The sequence below is a fragment of the Tigriopus californicus genome, chromosome 10 (assembly GCF_007210705.1).
Source record: "Tigriopus californicus strain San Diego chromosome 10, Tcal_SD_v2.1, whole genome shotgun sequence".
NCBI classification, from domain to species: Eukaryota; Metazoa; Arthropoda; class Copepoda; order Harpacticoida; family Harpacticidae; genus Tigriopus; species Tigriopus californicus.
Genome location: NC_081449.1, coordinates 7,011,530 through 7,030,230, shown reverse-complemented (window position 1 = coordinate 7,030,230; position 18,701 = coordinate 7,011,530). Strand labels below are relative to the sequence as shown.

General features: G+C 41.5%; 1 protein-coding gene across 1 annotated transcript; it reads left to right on the top strand.

Moving 5' to 3' along the window:
* Positions 1-4,668: 4,668 nt before the first annotated feature.
* On the top strand, positions 4,669-18,611 carry LOC131888446 (uncharacterized). The gene is made up of 10 exons (XM_059237296.1): positions 4,669-5,447; positions 6,457-6,874; positions 7,069-12,195; positions 12,899-13,011; positions 13,115-13,355; positions 15,093-15,269; positions 15,578-15,674; positions 15,739-15,912; positions 16,256-16,551; positions 18,027-18,611. The coding sequence occupies exons 1-10, from the start codon at positions 4,816-4,818 to the stop codon at positions 18,609-18,611; spliced, it is 7,860 nt and encodes a 2,619-aa protein (XP_059093279.1). The 5' UTR covers positions 4,669-4,815.
* The last annotated feature ends 90 nt before the right edge of the window (positions 18,612-18,701 follow it).

Below are 18,701 nucleotides of genomic sequence, written 5' to 3'. Positions count from 1 at the left end.
CTCACCCAAACTGACTTGACTTATGCGACAATGTTCACACATGAAAGCTTACTAAAACTAAACTGCGAGATAATAAGATACATTCAAAACGACAAGACGGAGCTTTCAAGTTTGACGTCTTGTGAAAATGAGTTATGATACCAATTTGAAAATCACAGGGTTACAAATTGCTTTTGACTAAAAGTCTGATAGAGGGACATGTACTTACGGAGGGGGGGGGGGTTATGGTGACATTAGTCGTACTTCAATATTTGATTCATTGCCTTCGCATTTTGGCGAGAGGCAAAAGTGATCTGTAGAGTTATAATGACTGCATTGGCTTGGAACACGTAAGGTATGAAGCATCCCCAAGTTCAAAAACCTGAACAATGTGGGAACAGCAGAAATTTAAAAACAAAAAAGGAAACCTGGACATCAAATGACCCCTAACGGGAGAGAAAAGTAAGCCTTCAGTCAGTTGAAGCTCCAAATTGATTACCAGATATTGTAAACTATTAAAGCATTTGTTAGTGAAATGAATACTCAACCTACGTAAATCAGTTCATGATTGCCGTATTTTAATGTTGAGGACATGTTCTGGAATTAACTTAGATTAATCTTCACTGATGAAATTTGAACCATAACCATCTGGGGATTCTTAACTTGTTCAAAGTGCCTCTTCGACCGTTCTCCTAGCCTAGCTCCTTCAAGTATTTCGTAAACTTTCCGTTCAATTTCTATGCTAACAACAGCTTTTCAATCTGTTTCCAGTTTTCTTTGAACCAATATCGTGAAATGGAGTAGTCGTCTTGGCTTGAGCATTGTCAAAACAGGATAGAATTAACGCAATATTTCTTTAAGTCGTTACCTTTTATAGAATGTTCTCTAAAATTTTAATTTGCAAGAAACTACAGTGTTGAAAAATGTTTGGATCAAATTCAAGATTTTGGGCCAGTAAAACAAAGGCGAACTCAACTACTTAAAAATACATAGAGTACATGTTTCCAAAGATGAGAGTATAGTCTTAGTAAGTAAATGGCTCGGTTCCAGGGTCCTTGAAAACTGGTTTAAAAATATCTTTTTATTATGCTCAACTACCTAGAATAATAGGATAGTACACCTTTCGATCTAGAATATTAATTGTTATTTGGTTTCAGAGTCATTTTCCTAAACCTTCTTCGATAGTTCGTTATTTATCGCCCCCTCATTTTGTCCAATAATAAATTCACTCTTTGTGTCAGGCTCGATTCTGCTAAGAAATTCAAGTACCAAAAATCTGGTAATTTTGATCCTGAATCGAAATTCATTTTCAGACTCTTCAAAAAAAAGAAGAATTCATGCTCACCCTTCACATAACTTTAAATTGAAACTTGGATTTTAATCGAATCGTTAAAAATCTTTCTTGAGGGATTTCTGTTTCAAAGATTTCTAGAGAAAGAGTTACCTCATTCCATTTTGCGTTGACCTTTGCACCTTGTTTTGACACTAAAAGACTGTAGCTATTTTTGTAAACATAGTATAATCAATGAATAACAAAGCATGAACTTTGCAAAATCATCATTTGCATCTTTCAAGGCCATTTGATTTTCCATTATGAAGTAGGTTTGGTTTTTACCACAAGTGTTTTCGTTGCAAATGTGACCCTCACTTGTCTCATTGCTTTTAGTACATCTAAAATTTCGTCAGGAAAGACTAAACTGTTACTTACCTTGTAGAATGTTGGAGAACAATGAAGATCTGATCACAGAACATGTACCACAGCACCTCAACTAAATTGTGAAACGAGATACAGTACTATAGGCTTCAATTCTGAATGGTTTTCTATTGTCTTGAAAGATACAAGGCAAAAAATGAAATTGAATTCGATACCAATATCGCATTACAGGCAAGAATCACGAATTGGTAGATAAACCTATCTAGTCCAGTCATGAAAACTGATTATCATCACGTTTTAGTGAAGCGATATTTTTTATTGGTAAAGAACAGAAACACGACAGTCAAGTAGCGACAAGGAGTCACTACTTTTTGTGGATTTAACACTCTCGATGGTACAAACTAAAAAGAATAAAATTCTTATTTCTTTCGAAATTTCATCATAAGCAATCCGATCCACCGACTAATTAGAGTTAGGCCAGCCCTTGAAATAGGATTGATCTTGAGCCATTCATAAGAAATTGTCCAGTTTTGACTTAAAGGCTGTCAAAAGATCAACCTACGGGGTAGTTTTGAGACATTTAGAGGGCAGCGAATCACATTATGAAGTGGTCAAAGAACGGTTGGATGGAGGAGGATTCTATAGTTTAACTAACCGGGATCCTCGAAGGATAATCTGCAAAATCAAAGCCTGCATGTAAAATGAGTTTTAAAGTTCGTTCAAAACTTGATTGCGACAAAGTTCATGAATAAGTCATAGTGCGTTAAAGAAATGAAACCTGCAATCAATGAAAAACAGTATTGGTTTTGTTCTTGACTAGTTTTTGTTATATTTTGCTTTTAACAAATCAGACATGACAATTTTTCCATTGAATGTTATACCTTGTATCGGTTATAAAATCCGTAAATCTTACCTACAAAAAAAATTCTTTATATTTTTGGTGAAAGGTCAGCATTTAAAAAAAAAGCATGATTTTTTATTAGAAATTGAAAATCATTTCTAATAGCACTTGAATGCTGTAAGTTTCTGTTGGCTTGATTGGAATCAAAATGAAAACAAAGGAAAAGTTGTCGATTGAAATAAACTAAAATGTGTTTCGAAGCATTGGAACAAATCAGAAGAATGTAAAGTCACCATAAAGTACATTCAGAGACGGCATTTGTTTATAGTTGTTTATTGATATTTCAAACATAAAGAAAAACAAATTTCTTCAATATTCAAAGAAATAGTTTGGGAATTGTTTGATAAAATTTTGAAGTTGTGATACATAATTTATAGTTGGTTTGCTGAAATAGAAAGGGTTTTGTAATGATACGCGAAAAAATACTTTGCTTTAAAGTTAAAAGATCAGGGCTGATATATTCATTCACCTTTGTCGTTTATGCACAATCATTTTACTACTGTCAAAAAGAATTTTCAACATTCTTAGGGGAACTCTATTACTTACTTATGAAATGTAGGCGTTCAAGGTTTCATTCATACTTCTTCTTGGCAAAATATGCCAAGATATGTTTTCTCGCTCACAATTATGCACATTCCGAAAATCAAAGGTACGTCTTAGCTGAGAGAGTGGAACCCAAAAAGGGGGAATCCTGACCAATAGAAACGTTTTTGTTTCATTGCAGATAAAATTAAATCTTCAACCGTAACAATATCCATCCTGCAATTCCATTGGGACGGTTCCTGTTTGGCTTGATCTGATTACGACGACAATACCTATTTCTAACTTTAGTTAATCCATAGAGAAGTGCTCACGAGAGCTAGCAGTGACTCAAAAACTCATTTGAAAGGAGGAATCATTGAAGCTCGATGAGAAGTACCTTGGCAAGTACTTTTAGCAGCCTTTAAAGTTGCCCCCTCTCCCCGAGTGTCAGCAGATCCTCGAAATGTCATAAAACCTGAGGTGGATCCAGATTAGTTTCAACTTTGTCACATTCTCCTGTAAGACAGAATTCAAGGGCACATAACCAATTCACCTCTATTCTACTAGTCAAAGTACGTGCAGGCGGCGTTGGTCCAAAACTTCTCGGATTCCTTGTGTGTAACATCAAAGTGGCCTTCCAGGAGTTCAGAGAAGAAAACCAATTCTTTTTGAGATCAAAGGCCGGCCTTGTGTCATAACGCACTCTTTGAAAAAGGAAGCTATACATTCAGGAGTTGCCTCAATATCTTTGACGCCATTCTTCTATGATTTCAATTAGAGCCCGGAAGAAGCGACTTGGAATCTTTTGTTACTGGAAGGTTTTGATTGGTACCAAGGATCGTTTTTAAAAGCTTTCTCTGGCTGCAACTTCACTGTTGGACACTTCAAGTTTTCTTCCTCAACCATCGATGAGAAACCCAGTCTCCATGCCGGAAAGACTTCTCGAACAATGTGTTAGCAGAAAGATAAGTTTACTTGAGGCTCTTTAACTTCAAGATCCTTATAACCTGAATCGGAAAAAATACCACAAGCGAACATTCATAGTACAACGTAGAAATCCTCTCGAGCTATAAATAAAATCTTAACAAAGATTGGTTTGACGCCTTGATTTACTATGCAAATTCAATGTTGAAGGATGCTTTAGAAGGGACCTTAACGTACATGAACAAACACACGCGAAACGTAATGTACTTGGAAAAAGCATAAATATCGAAAGCCAAGATTCTGAGTTGCACAAGCTGAATCATAATGGGTTCTCAAAAAACAAAATCACTTGCCGGAAAAGAGTGAAGTGAAAAAGCAACGAACTCTTTCTTTGACTGAGTTTCGACTTGAAAGGATGATCAGTGATTAAGCCAAGAAGGTGTTTAATCCGTTTTTTAGCGAAGAGGAGGAGAAGAAGAGATCAGGCCTCTTTTCGTTCCTTTCACTGGGAAATATGACTCCGGATCCTCCCTATATCCAAGGATGAGTGATGAGTCAATAACTTTCTTGAAATCCATTCCAAACAAAAGGAGCAAAAGTTGGATGGACGGTAGGCAACATTGACTGTCGATAGTAGAATTGGTGGAGCTTGATGCGAAAAAGTTCACTTGGGATTTCCATTCTCTCCATCTGAGTCTGAAAATAAAATTGGGGATCCAAGTGCATTAGTTTCCGAAAGTGATCCAGTTTATCATCGAGAAGCAAATGTGACCGAACGGTTCTGATATTTTCCGTGCTTTTTGCCCTAGTTAAACCTATCTATCAAGCAATTTTCATGCTTCCTCTCAGTTGGATCGTTATCATCTTGCTGGTTCTTGTGCTTTTCCCATCCTCGATCTGTTCTACTAATTGGACTGCACAAGCCGGTTCCAGAACCAAGATTACCGAAGATGAGGCCTCCTCAGGCTCCGCCAAAAAGTCCTCCCTATTCTCATCCCACTTGACACCGTGGTATCTTTCTCAAAATTTTGACATAAGTTTGAAGCCCTTTGTCCAAACCCTCCGTTCCACCGAGAATGATCGATACGAAGCAGTACTCCGACCAAGCGACGATCCCAAGGACCAAAAGGAAAGTGTTTCCGTTCCCAGTGTGATTACTCAAAGACATACGAGAGCCTTGAACGAAGAGGGCTTCCTTTCCTCTTTGACAGGAAAGCGTCAGCCAAATCCAGCACGACTCAACAAGAACCCCAATGATGAGGACATTCGACAGCTTAAGGAGGAACCAAGCTCATATTTGTTTGGTTCAAGTGACACTTTGGATGCCCTGCTCCACTTTCTGAGAGTGTCTGGTAGTCCGGTAGATGGATTGTTGGAATTGCGAAGTCTGCTTCTCATGCAGAAACAGGAAAAGATCACCCTGACAAGCTTGGTGGATGAGATGCGAGTCAATTTGCAAGGTATCAGGTACTGATTGTATGTTAAATGTGCATTACATGTACATAAAGCAAATAGCCCAGTACTATTAGTAAAGGGTGACAAGGCATTTAAATGCAAAAAGATAAAATGTAGTGTTTAGGCTTGAGAGGACAATAACTGACAATCTCAGGAACAAAAGCAAGTAATTCTCGTACATATGTTTCTCATTTGACGCTACCACCGAGTATAACTAAACTGTTACAATGTACTATACGGACGATTTCGTGTGTGTACTTATTATGGGACTGTCTTGCCACAACATGAATGATATCTATTTTCATTACCTTCACATTGGTATGATATTTGGTACACCAACGAAGTAGCCTCTAGCATTTCATGTTCCTTCCTAGAAGCATTACTAAATACAAGACAATTCAATATCTAGTCCTTATTTATGTATATTCTCACAGACAAAAGCAATATTTGGCTTTAATACTTATTGGAATCTTTTCAAGCTTCATTGAGTATAAGGCATGTTTCGTGAGTAATGGAATATTGTTAGCAACCCAGTTGGGAAGCTCAATTTGCTCGAGCGAATTTTAGAACAAGTTTTATTCGAAGAATAGGGCAAACAAGGGCGCTTCCTTTTCCTTCTTAAAATTGTTTATCATCGATTTTAGAGGCAAAGATCCAGCTTCGCCAAAGCATGAACTTTTTCATAGTCGTCCTTTGAAAATAACATCCTCCGCCTTCAAATTATTTGTTAGAGTCGACTTCTCATTCCTTGACATTTCAAGGTCTGCCAATTAAGAACGTATATTTGACATTTCAATACGGTATCAATAATCATTGTCATTCAGGGTTGCATTTCATGATACGCAATTCAGTTCTGAAAATTTGAAAATGAAATCTTTATAGGTAGAACAAGATTTAAAAAAAAAAGGCGGCGACGCTCCTTTTCGTTGGACTTTAGTGTTAGCCCTCTAAAATAGACTTCAAATCCGAGCGTAATAGCCATTACTCAACGTCAATAAAACTAAGCTCATTGGTTTTTCAGATACCAATTACGCCTCCAGTCTGAGGAGATTCAAGTTCACGCTGAAGAAATCACCCATTTGAAAATGGCACTCGATTTGGAAACGAGTCGTCGGTCCAAACTAGAGGTTTTATTCCAACTTCAATCGTTCCAACGGAAACGAGACCACAGTTTAGTTGCACCACAAGTCGAGGATCGTTCCGACCAACGAGGAAATGATGAAATCAGAGCCCATCAATATACGAGGAACAACTCGAGGAAATGGAATTCTTCGAGCTCGGGCGATTCTCAATTTCAGCAAGCCACCCTAGATTACGACCCGAATAAACCATCAATCCTAGACAATCTGCAAAACGAAGGAGACCGCAAGTCCAGGGACAAGTCCAGGGCTACAAGGGCTGCTGCAGCCAAACGGACTCAATCAGATGTTTTTCGTGGTGTGAGTAGATAGATCGCTTGCCAGTTTCAGAGGGATTAGAAATCTTCTACGCAAATCTTCTTTCTCTTCGACTCGTTACTTTTTAAATTGTCTTTGGCCTATCCGGTCCTTGTACTATTGACATGAAAAAAGAGGCCCCTCAAAAGTCCTCGAAAGCTAGGTTAGGATTTATTTCTTGCTCTCCTTTTTTGCAGTTGAAACTTTTACCAACTTTATTGAGGGCGCCAACGAGTTTCGAGACTCCCCCTGCACGACGAGAACACCAGAGAAGTCTTGTCCAGTCAACAGTAACGAACCACAGTATCGGCAACAAAACATCCCGCACAGACCGTGCAAACCCGACCAAGAGGAAAACCCAAACCATGGTCTCTCAACTCAAATCACTTGTTCACACACTCGATCACGAACTGCGCTCAGCTGTGCATGTGATTTGGGGACCAAGGAACTCGACAGGCAGACCCGAAACTGACCTTCTGGACGGTTTGTTTGAAGACATGAAAACGACCGTTGTCCATGTGATTCGAGCTTTACAAAACCCAAGGTTCAGGCTACTAAACAGGCCCAGGGAGTTGGCTTTGCTTGAAAAGATTTTCCTGGAATTCCAAATGCGTGCTAGTACCTTATTGACACGAAAGGGAAAGCCCGTTTCCAACCATGGATCTCGGAATGAACTTGACGGAGCTTTCCAGAGACTAATGGAAGTCACTGTCGAACTAATTGTGGATTTACGGGGGGACGTTAATAGGCTCCATGAGGGTCAACTGAAACAGGCAAGAGATTTAGCAAGTCTGAAGAGAGCCCAATCGGCTTGGCGTGACACTTCGTCCACAAGTTTGGCCATAAAAGTTGACCACCTTCAGAGAATGGTTAATGAGAGGCTGCCAGAAGTGCTTGGACTCATGGCACAAATGCTATCCAAGGACTTGGAGGCGAAGGAATCCATCCTTTCATTGACAAACGAAGCAGGCGAAAGGCGTAGGAACGCCTCTCTTGGTCATCAACGCCTACATTCAATGAGAGAAAACGCGAGGCAAGGCTTTATCCCTTCCTATTTGGTTGATGAATCTGACCTGGTAAAGATAAACATCGCGCGGAGACAAGTTGATAAGAAAATAAACCAAGTCCAAGAGATCGCTCGACAAACATCAGGGAAAGAGGTCAAGCAGCGCAAAGAGCTCAACCAAATTATCAATGGACTTCGACGACTCTCTGGCGCCATTGAGAGCAAAACGCAAGCCCTCGGGGAAGCCTGGCCAAGAAGACAAACCCAAAAGAAATCCTCGCTGTTCTCTTCAAGTCATCCCATTCAGAAACGGATTGGGCTTGGATCTCAAGATGACAAAAAGGCTCATTTTGATCCTGCTCGAGCTCAGTTGTTGTCGTCAAGTGTGAGGAACGAGTCGCCTCGCTCTTCATTAGCCCCGGAAGCTCATGAGCTAAATGATAGAATACCACAGACCTTACTCCAACTTGTGGTAGCCTTATCCAAGCTTCGAGACGTCGAGTCAAAGTCAAGAAGGAACACCACAGTAACAAATGACAAACCCACAAGACGAGAACTAATGAATAGACTGGAACATTTCGAATACGACTTGAGAGCCTTGGAATCCAGGTTTGACATTGTGGAAAGGCAGACACGGAAGGGAAGCGCATCAAGCTCCACTGTTTCGCCAACATCTTTTACATCCGACATTTCCGGGGGTTCGAGCTTTATAAGACACTTTACACCCTCTAGAAATCGTTTCAAGTATTGGGAGAAGCGATTGCGAAAACTCGAAGACAACTGTGCCCAATGTGCAGACATTCGGGTTAGCATACCGAATGCAAGTCATGGAGAATTGGAAAATGGCCTTCATAACATCAGCTCACTAGATTTGTTCCAAGAGCAATTAGCCAGATCTTCATCCAAGAGACCGGAGACAAAATTAATGGAGACGCTGAATGAGCGAGTCAAGTGGCTGGCCAAAGGGCAAAATCTACTCAAAGAAAAGATGAATGCCTTGCCTCAACAACCCTATTCTCAGGTAGTTTCCGGTAGGATGTTTGATTCAACCCCAAACTCCTTGGCATCAAAAGAAAGGCCAGAGATGATGAAGCAAGTAATTGAAGTGCTAGGTTCTATGGACTCGGCATTGGATGTCTATCAAAAGAAATTGAAAACCTTGATTGATTCCACTCCGTCCGAATTGTTGTTGGCAACTTTTGAGCAAAAATTGGATCACGGAAACAAAGAGGAGCAAAGATTTCGTCGCGATGTTCTCTTTGTTCTCTCCGAGTTCGAAAGAGAAATTACGCTCATAAAGACATACTTGATCAATTCAACAAAAACATTTCCGATCAACGTGACACATGGGTCCACAGCACATTTGCAAAGTCACCCAGGCAACGAGCGAAAGGCATCAGAGGATGAAAGCGAAATGACCAAACTGAGGAGGGATGTTAACAAGTTGAAAGATTTGTTATTGCCCAAGAGCAACCATAGACCCATCAATCCTTCTTGGAGCCCAGTGTTCCCGTCCAATGACACAGCCTTGTCACAAGGAAAGACAACGAGAATTTATCTTTTACTTGCCAAACTTCATCTCGACCTTGATGCAATTCGTCTTGACTTGAAAAGGCAAACATCAGTCTCTGAAACGAAGAGCATCCTACATTTGAACCAACGCGTGGATCGAGTAGAAGAGACCATTCGAAGTGTTATCCCATTGTTCCAAACCATGAAAAACTTAAGTTGGCACAACTATCTGACAAGGAAAATGGCGTCCCAAAACGATAGAAAGCAAAAGATATTTCTACATAATTGGTGGGGAAGTCTTCGAGACATCAGCGGGATCTTGGAAGTTGCTCTAGGAGATCACTTACAACTTCGAAATCATGTGGGTAGGATCCAATCCTTCTCCTCCAGCTTCCAAGATATTAAAACTTCTTTGAACGTCATCTCTCAGAAGGTCCAAACTTTATTGGTCGGCCTCGACGCTGTTTTGCCTGGGTCTACAAATCATGCTAGATCGCCAGAATCTCGCACTTTTGGACAGCCTCGGGTCGCACCTTCCTCTACGGTAAAGAAAAAACTCTTGGGTCTCAGCGAATCCATTGGAGCTCTTCACTCAAGGGTCGATCGTCTTCCACCGGTTAGAACAGCTAACCAGATCGGTTTGGCCGGAATGAGACGGGAAATTGCCAAGCTGAAGAATCAAGTGAACCAGTTTTTGCCTCTTTCGAAGTACATTGACGATATTGGACCCCTACGTGGATTAGGTAAACCCAAACTCGATAAACTCAAAGGAATCATGCTCAGTGTTAAAGACGTCAGTAAGGCACTGGTTAGGGCCTTCGAAGACGTGGAGCGCTTGGAAATGGTAGATCGTAAAATTCTCCGATTATCCGCAAATGATATTTTGAGACTGACTCGAGAGCTCCACAGCAATTTGGTTCAAATCCGACGAAACAGTCAAAGGAATACGATGCTCTACATGGGAGCTAGGACGTATTATGACGACAGAATGGACAGGTTTGAGAGGAAACTGAGATCCCTGACGAATGGCTTAGGACCGTTAAAACGAGCTCTAGACGAAAAAATATCGTTCCAGTTTCTCTCGGCTCTGATGATAGAACGCTTGCGCCAAGAACTGATCGAGACGGCGAGAGCAATGAATGAGTCCCAAACGACAGACAACCCGGCCCAAGGCGTGCTTGGTCCGAAATTGCACGCTCTTGGAAGGTTGATTAACCAAGTGCGTAGGACTCTTCATGAGAGGCAAATGGGCCAGGGGTCCTCTTGGTACCATGCCCGCTTCCAACATATCGAGGAAGACTTGTCCAATTTAGAGAGGAAACAAAAGATGCTGGAAGCATCATTTGCCAAGCTCAGCAATGTCTTAGCAACACTTGTTGACCATTTCCCTTCCGGGAAAAGCCAACTGGACGATCCTGTGCCATCCAATTTGGAGAGGCGTCTTCGCTCATTAGAGCAGCAGACGAGACGACTTGCCAGCAAATTGTCATTAACTACCAATCCATCATCATTGCCCAACTCTCGCTCCAAGAATGGTCGAGAAAGCCAAAGCCAGTGGTTGGCCCACAAATTCCAAAGCCTTCGAGACGTCCTGGCTGAGCGCTTCGGGCGAAATTTGGTGGCCAAGTTATTCAATGGATTGGAAACGAAGCCGTCCTTTGGGTTTGAAAGCAAACATAAATTGCAATTGCCGCGAGAAATGCCGCACATTACTACATTGCACGAGCTCGGAAGCTGGCGGAAAGTCTTGAAACATTTGGCTCGCCAACGGAACGATATCCTCGTCCGAGAGTTGTCCACCATTCATGAAGGATTGAATGTCCTTTCTGACCAAGTTAAACGGATGCGAACCACTTCCCCAGGCAATGCCAACCAAGTGAGAGGAGAACCCGAGCTCGAGCAGATATTGCGACATGGTTTAACGGAATTTCATCATATACTGGAACATTTGAGGGACTCGCAAAGGAAGGAGTGGGGAAGACATGTGCGCTTGATTCCCGCTGACTTGGCAGAAGCCAAATTTGAAGATGAACAAATCAAGCACGTGTCACCAGGCGTATCGAAGTCAATGGCTGAGCGGTTCGATGCTCTGATTGACAATTTCCTTCGCAGTATGAACGAGAGTCGGCACAAAATGGCTGAAATCATTCAACGCACCAACTATGACAGAGCTGATCATCTCGCCCACCTTCATAAGTACGTGGATGACGTAGTTGAATCTGCATTAGCATTAAAGAGAAGCAAGGCTCTCCAAGAGTACCAAGAAGTGTCCTCGCAACTCATGATGAGGCTTGAGGCAGAGATCAACGGAGTCCGCCGCAATCGGGACCAAGATCCAAGCAGTGCGCTGAAATTGCTTTTGGGGCATGACTTTGCCCTTCGCCAATTGATGGATTACATCCTGATGGTGGCTCGAAAGGTGGCAGCCAAAGGTTCAGACGTTGGTCATGGTCACTTTTTGTCGGATAATTTGATGGCTCGTCGTCCCGTTCCAGCTCAAACTAAGGAAGATATCCGCCAAATACGGAGGCTCCTGGAACGCATGAAAATTAGAGGGGTGTTGCAGACCCATCAATCTCTAATGGACTCGACGTCCTCCCAAAATTTGAGTCACACCCTCACACGCCTGGAAGATCGACTTCAAGCGGCCTTAGATTTGGGACGAATCGAAAAGGATTCGCGCAGCATGACCCTAATGGAACTACGTACGGTGCTTAACAAAGGCGAGACTCTAAAGGCCGACTTAGAAAGCTTGCTGAAGAAGGCCAGAGTGGCCCAAAAGGTTCAACCGCGACTTTTTGTTGAGGTGAGAACAGTAACATGCCAACAACACATTTCTCTCAGGTACCCAACCTCGCTAGTTTTGACAAGAGAGAGAACGTAGCTGAGCTTCACGTACGTACAGCAGAAAAGAAAGAACCTGGTGAGAGATGGAAATGCAAAAAAATATATATCCGTGGTGGGTCGGCCTTTAGGTCGGTCTGCATGCCCCTTGAGAGTTAGGACTTCATGGGGAGTGAAATTTCTCGTCATAAAGGAAGACGAGCGTAAAAGCCACACCGATAGAGAAAAAATGATGTACTTTGGGTGCACATCATCTCTTTTTCTGCAGATTCTAAAGCTTAAAACGAATAAATCTCTTCTTCTTGCTCCTCCTGTTCCTCTTTCCTGATAAATGACGAGCCAGACAAGGAAAGATTTTGCCATGTTTGATTCCGTTGCATTTGCCTCTCAACAGAAGGAGGTCATGTGTGGGAGACTTTTCCTCCCACTCCTTCGCGGGAAACACGTTTCCCCTGGCTCTGTCACAACTAGTAAATTGCGTTTGTCCCTACAGTCTCAGAGTCGGGTTCATGGGAATATGAAGGAAAAACTAGCCAAATGATTTCGTTTTTCATACATGAACACAGGATCAGGATTCAGGGTTTAAGTGTAGTTGGTTGTAGCATGACAAGCGAACGGGATAAATCATTGACGACTGCGTTCAATTTGTTACCGCATATTTTCAGACCCACAAGGCCAAGTCGAATCGAGCCGAGACGAACACTTTCCCTTCGAATTTGTCAGATGAGCCCATTTGGACATTTAATGGTTTCCAAAGACATCCTAGTCAGTCCCAAAGGTATTTTGCGGCTTTATCTACTCCAATGTTAGCTCATATGATGTTCCTTTACTGTTCTGACTTCCCTCTCTCCTTGCTAACCTAATCTCTTCTTCTCCCTGAGGTGGGATTTGTTGGATCCAGCACTCGACCCTCCACTCCAGGCACAGCCACAGCCACAGATCCAGTCAAGACCTTGGTCTAATGCCTCCTTTCAAGAGGCCGGGCCACAATTTTGTTGCCCTTCTCTTTGGGCCCAAATTCAGGAACAACAATCGAAATTGGTGTTGGTCGAGCTTAATCTCAACCAATCGCTCATGGCTCAAGCGGAGCTTCATCATCTATTCCGAGATCTGACGACCGAGGTTTGCAAGACGCTTGACATTAGAATTGGGGCGTTTCTTGTCGGGCCTTGTTGCTCGACCCAATTGCTCACTCAAGTTGGATTGAGCGTATCTCCAACGGAATGCGAAAATTCGATTAGCCAATTGAATATGATTGGCAGATTGGACAGAGTACCGTTGCTTTGCCTATGCAGGCCCATTTTTCATGATAGTTTCATTATGGCGAACGAAAGTACGCTCTGTTTTACGTCGAGAATTTTGACCCATATTTTTTGACCAAAATCAGATGCTCAAAATACCGATGACTAGAATTGGGGGGCCACACTTTGAATATGCACGTAGAAAGCATACAGTCGTAGGGTAGTGTCTTGTTTTCTTTTGACATTCTGGCCCAAGATTATGTCAAGGAACGAACTAAGAGGTTCGGCTAAATCCTTGAGCTCTTCAAGTATAAGATGGGCAAAGTCTGACACAGTTTTTTCTCGCCCTTTTTTCCGGTCTGTTCATGCAATAATTTGTCAGTGCCAAATTCTTTGGCATTTCATCAACAACTTCATGTCAAATTTAGGAACCGTGCAAAGATATCTTGGAGTTATCCCACGCTTGCATGGCATTTACTTTGGCTTTTGACATAGGCTTGGAGTCGTTTCTCTTCCTCTACTCCTCTGGAAAAGCTCAAATTTTGTCAACTTGTCTTCACTTTGTTGACCATACATTTTGGGCCTTTTTTTCAAAAAAGGATGCAAGGGCCTTTTTCCCGAATGTTAACCTCATTTTCCTAATTGGAACACACATGAAGAACTTGAGAGAATGAAATCCAGTTGTCCGTGAAACTTACCACCCATGTTTTCAATGCAGAAGAAGCGGAATAGCAATAGTTTGATATAATTGGTTGCAAAAGGGGAGCAATCATTGTCATGAGCAAGTTGTGACGTTGAACATACGTCGTGCATCTTGCTTTGTAAAAAGTAAAGGTACTGAAAAAGTAAAGTCTATAGCCTCAGCACATAATTCAGGTCCAATGTCTACTGTACTCAACTTGAGTTCATTATGATCAGTAACAACTGAACTTTTGTCGTTATTCTATGTTCAAGGCATGTTTTTTAGCAGTATTTCTCCGTCAAAAATTATATTGACTTATTTTCATCAATTCATCACGTATTGGATGCCCAGTAAATGAAGTCAATTATTGGCCTCCGATTTGATCTCTGTCAGTTCTAGTTGTGGTGTTGGCATATATCACCCATGTTTGTAGAAAGGCCATAAACCATTCAGGGTCCCAATTAGCCAGAAAAGCCTGCAGGTCCCTATTGTATACCTTGGGTAATTACAGTTGAGAAAATATTGGCTACTAGACGCTCACATTAAAGAAAAACATGGTGAATTGGGAAAAAACTTCGTGGGATGTTTTGGCTTCTGGCTGTTTGAAGTCATTCATCATACCCTTTTATTGTTAGGATATAGTTTTTTTTATTATTTGACAGTGATAATAACAAGCCATTGCAATATGATTCAGGTAGCTTTCTCGAAAGAAAAGATTGGTGTATGAACTCGAATCACTCATTTGACAAATTTTCTGAAGCAAAACCATTACGTAGTATGGAACACCTGAATCCCTGGAAGTATCCACTGTAAACCCTTTATCAAAGTACATAAATCGCTCACCTATTTCAAAAATCTGGTTTTGGATCGATAGGTTCACTCCAACTCTGTTAATTTCATTTTATGAAGGTAACAAAATATCTCGTCTCTAAGCAGATTCGTAAGGATTTTGTCAAGAAAATCGATGCCACTGGCTGGATAAGCGTCATTCAAGGCAATTGGCTCAACATTCGTCAACTTAACCAAAGCTTGAGCCAACATATTTTGCAAATGGCTCCCTTCAATCAGATGTGGTCCTCAGGGGTCGATTCGGGCAATCGCCCTCAATTACAGGTAAAATATGGCTCACGATTGATTAGGCATATGAAGTCGTCAATTCAGTCATACATGAGGGCTTTTTTTCACTCGCCTGAATTTCATATTCAGACTAAGGATCGGCCTTCCTTTCAAATATGACCTTTGAAGCTGATTGCCTTGTAGCTATGCAGTTACCCCTGAAAGTGCAACAACTGTTCAAATACACCAGTCCAGTCTCTACTCTAAAAGAGAGAAAATGAGAACAGATAAATTCCTTTTCAACGCAAATTGATCCTAGTATGTCTCACACCACCTCATACATTCAAGGTTTTTTTTAATTCTAGCATTATCTTCCCAACTTGATGTTCCCTGCCCGATCTCAAGGATTATCAAAAGAAGGGATGAGGATGCTATTAAACCCACTTATGAATCTTAAACCAGGTGAGCAGAAAGTTTGTGTCTGGCAGGGGTCCAGGTTAAATGAACAAACATAATCTTGTGATAGATTGCTCGTCTAAAGGAGAGGGTTTCCAAAATATAATCTTGAGCACTGGAAGACCTCTGCGAGTCCTTTGCAAACATCACGGAGTTGTCATCCAAAATCGCCCCGGGCCTCAAAATGCGATCAAGTTCCAGAAAAGCTGGAATCAATTTGTGACAGGCTTTGGCAAGGTTGAAGGTGAGAGGTTCTCTAAATCTAGACGAATGGTATCACCTGCTTGCATCAAGTCATCCGATTCAAAAACGATGTTCTGTTACTAAAAAACGCACTTTTAACACTTTTTTCATTTCTTCTCTCAGCCTTCATTGTCATCTCATCGTATCTCTTTGAGTGTTTCCTTATCTTGGCCAGATGTACTCAAATTTGCCATGCAATCATTCTTTTGGCTGCAGAGAAAATATGCAGCTTGTGCAAAAAGATAAATGAAGCACTTTAAAACACCTACTTATACACCAGCAGTCCCACCCAATTTCGAGAACATTGGAACAAAACACTGAAGATTGGTCATCTTTCGTTGCAGATGACAGTGGTTTCTGGTTAGGATTGGAAACCTTACACTATTTATCTAACCCGCCGGGCACCCTCTCTATAGATCTGTGGCTCAAATCAGGCCGAGAGTTTCACATCACGTGCAAAAATTTCTCCATAGGAGATCAAGACGATGATTTTATCATCAAGAGCGTGCAATGCTTGGGAAACTTGGACTCCTCCGAAACTTCTTTCCCTTCGTTATTCCTATCTTCGGGTCGACGCTTTGCCACATTTGACCATTTTTCCAACATTTCTTATACGAGAGAATGTTCCAAGCAGATCAAGGTAAAGTGAATCCTTTATGGAAGTTGTCATCCTCTTCACACAAGCGGATTACCGGGAGGGAAATGAACACCCCGGGATATGATAAATTGAGAACTCATACCCAAGCCAAGGATTACTTCCCTACCCGATAAGCGGGAAATATTAGCGCCACACTTTGATACATCAAGTGTCTTCACCTCATGTTTAGACTGTTCGGTGGGAAATTCCAATTTGCCTTCAGGTTGACATCCCAGCTTATTTTGCGAGAGAGCATTAGTGGAAGGAAGCTAGGAACTTGAAAAGGCCAAAAGGCGAAGGGATCTGCTGCTAAAGTACGCTAGATCCCCATTTGGCAAGGGTTTTGGGATCCTAGTGTCTCACTTGGGGATGTCGAGTGGTCAAAGATCTTGGAAGTTACTTCTTTACTTGACTTTGATGACACGGCCTTTGATGTCGAAATGGAATTGTTCTCTTAAGGCCCAAATAGATACTCCTTCATCACGTGTTATGTACACTCAATATTGTTATAACTCAAGAGCAAACTGTTTTTGGAGAGTGCGTTCTAGCATTGTTGAGAATTGAGACCTACGAATACATGCGTTCGAGCATTGAGTATGTGTAATTCATATATGCGTGATATCTTTGGTTCAATACCTTTTATTGTAACCGAAAAGATTCAAGTGGAAATCGAAAGCATTTTGGCACAAAAGGAAATCCAGTACAAATAATATTCTGGAGACTGATTTCTTTTGTGATTTGGAAGTGAACAAACACTACATAGTACGCATTTTGTTTGATGAATGTAAAGCTGAAAATTATGTTCATTTGAGTTTGGAGTTTGGTACAAAAACGAATACCCACGTAATTTCAAGCGAAATGGTTTCGATTGATCAATAGCGAGCAAAGTAACGACAAAGAATAATGTTGTGAATTTGTTATGATTGTGAGAGATATTGCTTGAGAAAGACAACTGAGAAAAAACTTACAACCATTTATGCAAATATCGATCTTGAGTTTAAAATTTGAAATTTGAAAACACATCATAAAGCTAAATATATCCTTTTCTCTAATTTCTTTCGATAAACCCATTCAGTTCTGAGATAACTTGTAAGGAAGCATTTTTAATCCGTTGATAATGTTACTTTGTTGTTTTGTGTAAGCCTTTGATTATGAAATCGGAGTTCTACCGAATATAATTGCACTAGATTTTCCGAACAAATCCCACCCGTGACTTTGTAGCTATTAGTTCCAGCGCCTCTCTACAATTTTGGTGCCATTGGGCTTGATTTAACAAGAGTGAAAAAGAGCTATGTACGCAGTAGCCAAAGAGCCTCGGAATAAAGGTACGCCATTTCAGTAATTCAGACCTGAATTATCGTGGTCGTGACTGGAGGCCACTATTTGGGACTTTACGAGACTCATCGAGGTGGCAACCTCGAACTACAGTAGTACAGAGTATGTGTGGGTAGTGTGTTCCACAAACATTGTTCTTTTAGGGAGGCTGGTGGTTTCCCGCGGACCAATGTCAAGTCGTCAATCCCAACATGGATGATCTGGCCACGGGCCAAGCGGGTCCGCTTGATGGCCATCAAAACGTCATTCGCCGTTCCAGAATGGTATTTCAACCTGAAATGGGCTCTCATCCATTTCCTAATGAGATTTTGTTGATGAACAATCACCCTCAATCCAGCGAATTTCTGAGATACCCTAGCCTCCCCAATATGAAGGCGATGGGCACATCGAACGCCATCACTCAACCAGCAGCGTCCTCCTCTGCTTCGTTTCCTGCGTCCGTCATGTTCCCTGGCTTTTCTTCCTCCTCCTCGTCCTCCTCGTCCTCTTCGTCGTCATCGGTGCTCTTTCCCGGCTATTTGGGAACGGGAATGCCCACCATTCAGCTCAATAACATCAATGTGTTTCCGAAATCCTTGGATGGGAGCTCTAACAAACAACCAATGGAGCATGGTGATCAAAGACAGACTAGCCAAGAAAAGGATGATGAACATCTCTCTTATCAAGGGAGCCACCAATCATTCTATTCAATGGTAACCCCACCCAACCAACACGACGAGGACCAATAGAAGTGGTATCAACACCACATTCTCAAAACGGGTTTATTTCAAACACTTCATTTCAGTGAACACATGCATTACTTGCAAAAGCTCTACATG